At 44.3% G+C, this 9,514-nt stretch overlaps 1 protein-coding gene across 1 annotated transcript; it reads right to left on the reverse strand.

Moving 5' to 3' along the window:
• Nucleotides 1–5,345: 5,345 nt before the first annotated feature.
• LOC147453502 (uncharacterized) lies at nt 5,346–7,915 on the reverse strand. Its single transcript, XM_086515686.1, has one exon. The coding sequence runs from the start codon at nt 7,557–7,559 to the stop codon at nt 5,478–5,480; it is 2,082 nt and encodes a 693-aa protein (XP_086371812.1). The 5' UTR covers nt 7,560–7,915; the 3' UTR covers nt 5,346–5,477.
• Between the last annotated feature and the right edge of the window lie 1,599 nt (nt 7,916–9,514).

Raw genomic sequence — 9,514 nt, forward strand, 5'->3', positions numbered from 1 at the left:
AATTGTTGCTTTTGCTCGGCGAAGTCTATCTTGAGATGTATAGCCCAAAACTAATCCACATATTTATGAATAGACTCATGTGAGAGAAGCTTCAAATTGCACCATTCGGTAAGTACTTTGTCCTTTGCATGACTCGCAAGGAATTGCTTCATGATGGAAACTCGTAGAGTTTTCCATGTCTTTGGGGCTTCACCGTTGCCACGAAGGCTAGCCCACCATTGACGAGCCGATTTTTGGAAGTGCATAGATACATGGTGTAGCTTGGAGGACTCCATGAAGCCCTCGTCTCCAAAGGCCACATCATATTGTTGGATGAAGGCCAATACTTTGTTGGTGGCACCAAAAGTGCCATCATAGGTGAGAAAAGGGATACTCTTTCCTCCCTCTTTGAATTTCTTGAGCTTTTGGGACCTTTGCCATGCAATGTAAGTTTTGCAATGTCCTCTCATCTTGTATTCTCTAAGAGAATAACTATTGCTTTCGTCAGAATGGGAGGAAGGTGAAGAAGAAGGAGAAGAGGTGACCTCTTTCGTGCCTCTTTCCTCCCTCTTTGAATTTTTTGAGCTTTTGGGACCTTCACCATTCAATGTAAGTTTTGCGATGTCCTCTCATCTTGTATTCTCTAAGAGAATAACTATTTCTTTCGTCGGAAGAGGAGGAAGGTGAAGAAGAAGGAGAAGAGGGCGACCTCTTGCTTCCTTTGTTTCCTCTCTTCCCTTTCGGAGTGACGAGGAGAAGGACTATGGGTTGACCGTTTCCTCTTGAGAGGAGTTGGCGATAGTCTAGACTGCCATCTTCATGAAGACACATCTTTAGAGGAACTTAGGGATTTGCTTCTTTCTCGTTCTTTGGATTCCTCCTCTCTTATGGGAGAGATCTTCTTTTGGGAGTCTCATAAAGAGACCTCCTAAACTCTCTCTCTCCTCTTGGAGAGGAAGGGAAACCCCATAAGCACGAAGTTGTTGGGTAACTTCGGCTTGCAAAGCAGGGTTGCCCATAACTTGATGCAACATAGTAACAAGATAATTGATAAACATGGGGGCATCATCATTAGCACCTTCATGTACAAAATCAAAGTTATCAATGTTCATTCTACTCTCTTGGTTATTGTTAGCCATGCTAATTATACTTATGTGTTTACTTAGTGTATCCTTTGGCAATTCAAAACCTTAGTTACTACTCCTCTTAGCCTTTGAAAATAAGCACTTATCTACACCCACAGTTCGAATTGGTTAATTATAGAGAGTAGTGGAGTGGGTCTAACATAGCAGAATTGCCAAGGGATAGCTCCTTTCGGATTTCTTATGGCTCAATAATGGTAAAACCGTAGGCAAGTCTAAAAAGACCCCATTTTTAAAATCAAAGCTCCCAAGGTGTGCACCATATCCACATAGTGGGCTCACCAAAACCGATAATAGATCCCAGTCCCACTTACCCTAATATAATTAGCAAAATCATCCATTAATAGGCTAGCTACTTAAGGACCTCTCTTCTTAACCAAGAAAAGAGAAACCAAATGCTCTGATACCAATGTAATGAGAATGGCCTATGAACTTTGAGAATAGCAGAATTAAGAGAATTAGAGTGAGCATTTTTGTGAGATTACTTTGAGAACATAGAGGGTGAACTTAATTGATGATAGCAACATAAATATAGTACTTAATTAACTTGGCATGAACAATACTTTTTGCAAGAGAGAGAGTATTAGAGAACATGACAATAGTTGAGGACCGGATTTACTTAGAGCCCGTCCCCCCTCCAAAAGGCGTTTGTATTATAGATTCTCCCATCAAGAGAGAGACTTGGTACAATACAATCTTTGTGTTCCTTGTGACATTATTGATGCTATGAAGATGGAAAGCTTCATGCATCACGAGCATAGCATAAACTTTACAAAAAGATTTCCCAAGCCTCAATCCCAAGGCCTAAAACACCTTCGAAGGTGGAGAGAGCTAGCGAGAAATGAGGATAGGGAAGAGGAAGAAGAATCATTCATAGGAGAAAGAAATAGTTCCTCACTTATCATCACTCTTCTTGCTCAGCATAGTAGAATAGCATAGTAATGAAGATGAAGAAGATGGCAAGATTAAGCATTGAGACATGGATCTTGGTTGGATTTGCATTCCATACCCAAGAGTGTTGGTGTAGGCTCTCCATATCTTAACAAGTTTGGAGAAGGAGATGGAGCTCTTGTACTTTGCACTCCACACAATGAAAGAATATGTGTGTGTGTGGGAGAGTATACCCCTTCTCTTATGCTTAGTCCACACTTCTCTCTCTCTCTCTCTCTCTCTCTCTCATATTATTTTATTATTTCATTTGAACATGTGTCCTCTTTTTCCTCTTTGAGAGAAAGAACTTAATTTTTAATTTTTATGTATCTAAATTCTCATTGAACCCCTTTAAAACATAGCCAATAGCATTCAAGTACATCATGAGGGCCACATGTGGAGAATCATTTGAACATGTGTTTTTTATGCTTCTTAAGTCATTTGGTTTGAATTGAATATTTCAAGCCTTAATCAATCAAGCATGGAAACGTTCATGCCTCTTGAGAATTAATCTTTCAATTTAACATATAAAAAACCTTAGTCATTTAAACATAAAAATAACCTCAAGCTTTAGGCAAGGTTCCCACAACCACTTTAAGTATCTTAGCACCTCATGCTTGGGTAGGATTCCCACCTCGAAGATAGCCCTAGCTTGCGTAAGGTCAAAGGACTTTTTAACATTAACTTTTGAAGGTCTTTAATGAAGCTAACTCTAAGGTCCTTTAAGCTCCATTAGATGCACCTTGCTCTTTGATAGACTACCTTTTTTTGGACCCCTATTGAGATGTAACCATCTCTCCTCTTGGTCCCTTACTGAGGTAAATCTAGAAGCACTTATTGCACATTGCTCTTTGGTAGACCATCTCCTTTTGGACCCAACCATTTCTCCTTTTGGTCCCCTGTTGAGATAGGTCTAGAAGTACATATCTATATCCTAACTCTTGTTCCTCTTTTATCTTCCCATATTAAATGATCAATTTAATATGATAAAATCATTTGGTAAAGTTAGATATTATATTTTATAACAACCTGCCTCAATGCTTTATTCATGCTCCTCACTATCTCTTCGGTTAAGTGATCAATATTTACAGCCAGTTGCATTGGATTCATCCTGCTAGTGATCTCACTAGAAGTAGAGTTTGCATCATTCGTTGAGGCATGTACCTTGTAAACTAGTAGTGGAGTCCAAGCAAACACATGCATGGAGATTGGATATAGATAATGAACTTTTATAACTTTTTGATGCAAATTTTTTCTAGGTCGGTTTGTAGACGTTTTGGTTGTCGGTTTGCAAAAGTTCGTTATGAAAACTTGGAGGATAATTAGATAATGGCATGCTCTTGACTACTCCCATAACTTTATCAAAATGCCTTGCCCATCAAAAAGGTGACCCATGCAAGTGCGTAACTCATTTTCTGGTATAATGTCACATATTTTTCTCATGCGTAAGACAAGAGGCCTTCAATGTGCAACACACCTAGACACACGTAGTGAGCGGACATCAAGTACTCTGATAACAATGTTAGTCCCTTGACATATCCATCGTGCACACATGACATGACGTAAGCCAAATTCGCACCTAGACACACATAGCGAGCTGACATCATGCTCACCTCCCAACCATAGAGGCAATACCGGCTCACTCCCGAGCCTAGGAGCTTGCAGCCAAACGGTCTAGCCTCTACCACCACAAGGGCCGATGCCCCATATCACCAAGCCCACACCAGTTTGGGTGTGTGGACAGAGTTGTCAAGGGCCTAGAGTCCAAGTGTGGTGATCCCAGGCGCCCATCCTGATGTCTGGGGACGTAATAGAATGAAATTTACACGCTTGTACTATGTGGATTGATATGTATGCATAGTTGGGCTTCCTGCCATAAAGCTGGGCTGAAAACATGGAAGGACCTTCAATCTAATGGAGAGTGGATGACTCCCATGCATGGGTGTATTTCTGAGCTAATGTGCAGGTTGGAAGAATTGAAGCCCTCTGCATCAGGAGGAAGGCTTTGTGCATAGCAAACAACTCTCTTCAAGATTGGGCTTTGAAAGCATACATTAGCTTCAGCAAAATCCACAGCTTTGATAAAGTGCTAAGGAAGAGACTCAACGGAAAATGGGGTGTTAGCTGGAGCTCCACGCAATGGATATATCGCTTCAAATGTATTTGGAGCTTTGCCATACATATTAAGCACAGTTTTTTAGCATGGCTAATACTCCATCAAGGAGTCTGGACCGGAGAAATAGCTCTGCAGGCCAAGATAGGATACGCCAAGTGTAGAAGATGCAATGGTTTGGAAGATCTGATCCATTACTTTATAAACTACAGTATAATGCTAGTAAGTTAGTGATCACGCAGTCGTGTTGCAAAGATCTTCATCCCCAACAGTTTTCTGTCAAAGAAATGCTGATGGAAGAGCGCTTAATGCTAGATATCCCCTTGTGGAATCTGTGGAGGTTGTCATATTTATGGTCTTGCTGGACCCAAAGAAATGAGGCCATATTTCAGCTCAAGTGTGTAGATAACTCACCTTCCTGCACATGCCTGTTTAAGGCCTCAATATTTATGTAGTACCTCTCTCTTACATTTTTTTAGCAACTCCCACATAGAGTGGGATATTTATATTATCATAAAAACACAGTACTAATGCTTTTTACAAGCATAACCTGATACAGCAGAAAAACACATAGATCCGATAGATTAAAACCTGCTAATCTCAAAATGCTTGTGTGCTTCCTCAGCATGACCATTCTCGATGTAGCCTGTCCTTGTCATAGTCAGCCGCTGAATGGAACCTGCATCCATCTCTTGAGAATGGCATTAGGTGGCCGGCAGCAGGAGCCTCAAGTCTCTGTGAGAACATGCGAAGGAGTCCTACTCGGTTCTTTCCACGAAGACCCAGATTTCTTCAGCCCCTCATGGAACTCTGCATCTATCACCTGAATCTTCGGATCAGAGAAGATCTTGTTGGATGTGGAGACAAAAATAACCATGCTTTGCAGGAAAGCTGTTTGGAGGGAGAGAGCGAGCCTGATCATGAGCAAGAGCCCAAGCTAAAGTCTCATCTGCTGCGGTATTCGAGCCAGAACAAAAGGGAGAGTGGTTCTGCTTGCTTCAAGCCTCCACCCAAGGGCACACTCATTGTAAGCCAATATATTCAAACCATACTGATGCATCTTTGCAGCTAAAGCTTCTCGAACACCGATAGGACTAAAATGGCATACAGTCATACACATCATGAAATCCTTGCACAAAAGCAGTTGCCTTGCAAACAAGCCATAAGACAAAAAAAAAAAGTCAAGTTTATAGACGGTGGCATTCATTCATTGTATTTTGAAAGTTCATTTGTAGATGCATTCATTGTATATCTATCTACCAGGGTGAAACTTGCGAGTGGGCAGACTGCCCTGACAATTAGGCAAACCTCAGTTACAAACTTTCCCCTCTTTTGAACTCAATGCGTTTATTGATGAGGGCCTCCCCAGGTATATCTTTTCCATATCCACCAACTTGGCAATCAATGGGTGTGGATGCAGAGTCAGCTAGTATTTCGGTTGCAGAAACGTAAGTATTGCACAAATTGTGGAGATTGGATCGTGGGCTTTGTCCGCAACAAACCATGATTCGGACGCATGGGTGTCCAGGTCGACCTACGCCACGACCTGGTTTGATGAATGATTCCAAGATAATGAGGTGGACATCAAACTCTAGCAAGGAGAGAGGGCAGCCTCTATCATCTCTGATTTGGCTCACCTTCAGGGTTGCGGAGAGGAGATCTCTTGTATCTGGAACTCCTGCCCCATCTATACTAGGGCATCCTTCCACATTATGCAGCCGCCAGCTAGATATCTGAGCAAGGTATCTGAGCCGTCCTTGAGCAACTCTGGCAGACATATGGAGGAAGCCTTGTTCAGTAACCTTTGTGATTTGGGCCAGGCGCACGCAGCCATAAGCGTACTTTCCTGATCTCGAGTTGAAAATGCCAGAGGGAATCAAGCCACCACCACCAATGGGGTTGGAGCCATTGTCTCTGAGATCAGCAGCCCAGGATAATCCCGGCACCTGTAAGAAGTAATCCGAACTGTAAATGACTAAGGAGAAGGCAAACTCAAAGTTGTGCCTAGCCACGAAGAGCACCTGCTCTTCCAATGACTTGTCTGCCCTTAGCTGATCTGGCACTTCATGGAAACCATCAAGCAGACCCAGAATCCCCAGCACCCGGTCCTCCTCATGGCTACAGTCTCGCACAGCTGTCAGCCAGAAAACTTCCAAGCTATCGAACTTCTTTTCTCTTTCACTAGCTGCTTCTTTTGTGCTTCGCACTTGCGACGAAGAAACGTCTACTTGCGTTGACCACTTAGATCCAGCGCTTAAGCAAAGCAGAACATCATACGCCAGAGACTCCACAAAATACATGGTGCTACAAGTAGCAACTCTTCTAATGAGGTGGGGCCTGCTTCCACATTCACCACAGACGTCCTCTGATTTCACCAGAATTTGCGAGCAATCTATGGCCTCTAAGGCAGGTGACATGGCCAGACTTTCCACGCTGCTCATCGACTGATCACCAGCATCCATTAGCTTCTCCACATGATTCATAAAAGCCTCAGACACCAGACTATCCTTCTCAGCCTGAACAGGATCAGGGTGGCGATGATGAGGATTCATATTGCGGTAGAGCAAGCTCAAGCAGTCCTCCATTTTGCAGCAACAATTACAGAATCCAACAGCTGATTTTGATCTGGAGCTGATGAAGGCGTTGATCAGGCGAATGAAGGTGGGGTGCAGGTCTCCGACAAGGAATGCGATATGGCCAGGGAGCAGATACTCCTGTAGGGTCCAGACACGATAGAACCAGCGAGGAAGCACTTGATCTGGCCGACGCTCTTTTTGCTCTATTTCAAAGGGCATTGGCTGGGCACAGAGGCGGCCATATGGCTGCCCAATGCCATTGGGGATCACATAGCATCCCTGACACTTGTTATAGTAGTCTCCCATTCGTGCAATTTCTAAGCTCTTCTCATCTATGTTTTTTTGGTTGATGCACAGAGCATCCATCCAAACACCCTTCACACCATCGCTGGCCAGCCACCCGAGCAGCTTGCTCAGTTCCACATAGCACCTGTTCCTGCTTAGATCAGCTTCTTGGAACGCCACTGCATATGAATCGATGGGACCACAGTTGCCGGTGCTGGCCGTGAGAGCGATGGATGCTCCAATTTCAATGGATAAGTCACGAACCATCTGACTCCAGGTATGCGATATGATATGGAAATCTTGCCATGCATCCGGCTTCTTGAACACAACGGTTCTGCGATTTTTGAGTGTCTCGACCACATTGACCACCCGAATTGGGTATTCGGGGACCCGCCTCTGGATGAGAACATCAGAGGAGTGAGTTCGAAGTGGAGTTTCATGGCGAGGGAAGTGCCTTGCCGGTAGGAGTTTGAGAAGCAGCAGAGTGCAGTAGTGGACGAGATGACCCCAGGTATGGGAGATGATATTCCACATACCCGCATTTGCATCAGCTGAATAATGAACTAGTATTTTAATTCCCTCACATGCGCTGCGTTGCCAAGGAGAGCTTCATTTCCCCTTTCCTACGCTTCACACCCCTGTGAGGAGTACCAACATCGTCGTGTCCGTGAACACCGTCTGCGTACAGAAAAACAGCAACAAAAGCCCTAATGCACAGAGAGACAGAAAGAGAGAGAAGAGGAAGAGACGTAGGAAACTACCCCAATAGACCTGAAAGATCTAGCCGAATTGATCTCAAGACCTGTTTGTCAAGAGGGAAATGGCATAACCAATCTAGGTGATGGAAAGGTTATACCATCTTCAACATTTTATCAGCACACACACCCAGAAGAAGCGAGTGAACGTCGTAGGAAACTTTCCCAAGAGACCTTAAATATCTAGGCTACGAGGAGAGTTGAACTCAAAATTTGTTTTTCAAGAGGGAAATGGCATAACCAATCTACCACACTTCGGCGATATAAAGTTTAGACCATTTTCTTCCTTTTATTAACACACACACACACACACACACACACACACACACACACACACGAGAAGAAGAGAGTTTAATGTCGTAGGAAACTACCCTAAGAGAGAGAGAGAGAAGAAGAAGAAGAAGAAGAAGATTGTTTTAACGTCGTAAAAATCTATCCCAAGAGACCTTTGAGAGAGAGAGAGAGAGAGCGCAATCGATGTGATTGGGCCTAGCATGAGCACATAGGCTCCAATCGGCCGGCCGAATTGAGGTATGCAGGTGCGAGTGCTAGCATGGCGAGCACTTTTCCTGGTCGGGCCATGGTTGGTTGGCCAGTGTGACCCAAGGCTCACCCTTTCCAACTGGCTTGCTTCACGCTGTGCACTCTCTTCCCGCAACCTTTTCTCCTAGCTGGCATTTTCTGGAACTTTGATCCTCCGACCAGCGGCCCTGTTGTGCTCAAGATCAGCTCGATGGTGGCAGCTGGCTACCTTCCTTCTCCTCCTTGCCGGTTGGCTAGCAGCACCAGCTCGATGTGCTAGAGCTATGTGTGCTGACGATTGTGAGCGAACAACGAAGTGCACCCGATAGGTTGCCAACATTGTTAAGCTGACAGGGTAAATTTTGTAGAGGGTGTTGCGCTTGTAGAGAATTTCAACCAGTAAGACGCTTCCCCGCCATTTCGAACGAAGGCGTTTGGATTGAATGCTTTCCCAGCTTCCCTGAGAACTTGAGCGTTGGAATTGCTTCACGACGGAGATGAGGTAATCGGACGACACTCATGTGCGCATTGCAAGAGATACGTGCACACATGCATATAGTTTGATGTTTACCAAGCTCAAAATGTGCAAGCGATCCACCACCAGCTCACCACGTCCCTGTCCATACCCACTGCATGTCTCAACGGCTACATCATAACTGAGCAATCCAAGCCTTCACGGTCCCTGACGATATTCAAGTGGTTGGTTGGCGAGAGACTCAATCATTGGCGTGGATGTTCTGAAAAGGTGTTTTTTTGCTCTGGACTATTTCAGAGACCTCGTTTCACTTTCTATCTAGACAAGCGTGCATGTGCTCAAGGTTAGGAATCATGCCGGCCGGTTACTCCTTGATCGTTTCTTCACTGATGGTGTCGCTTGTGCGACTTACAAGAGAGGCTGGTGTCACATTGGGACGAGCTCATGGTGGTGGCCATGTTGGGTTGGTGAACACCTATTTGCTACACAAAAAGGGCAAGATGGTCTCAAGTCCGTGATAGAGGGGAGGCTAACTTTTCCCTACCACGGTCAACTGCATGAAATCAAATCATAGGAGTTGAATTCAGCCTTGTAGCTTGAAACGCACAGACCTTCTCACTTGGCTACAACCCATTTGTGTGTAATAGCCAATAGAAAAATGTATATGTCCCAGTGTGACATTATCACAACGAAACTTGCAAAAAAACAATGGACACATCCCAAGGTGGCATGGACCT

The sequence above is a fragment of the Adiantum capillus-veneris genome, chromosome 7 (assembly GCF_014529385.1).
Source record: "Adiantum capillus-veneris isolate H3 chromosome 7, ASM1452938v2, whole genome shotgun sequence".
Taxonomy (NCBI): Eukaryota; Viridiplantae; Streptophyta; class Polypodiopsida; order Polypodiales; family Pteridaceae; genus Adiantum; species Adiantum capillus-veneris.

Coding starts and splice junctions, on each gene's coding strand:
- LOC147453502 (XM_086515686.1), bottom strand. CDS start 7,559: ATGTGGAATATCATCTCCCATACCTGGGGTCATCTCGTCCACTACTGC.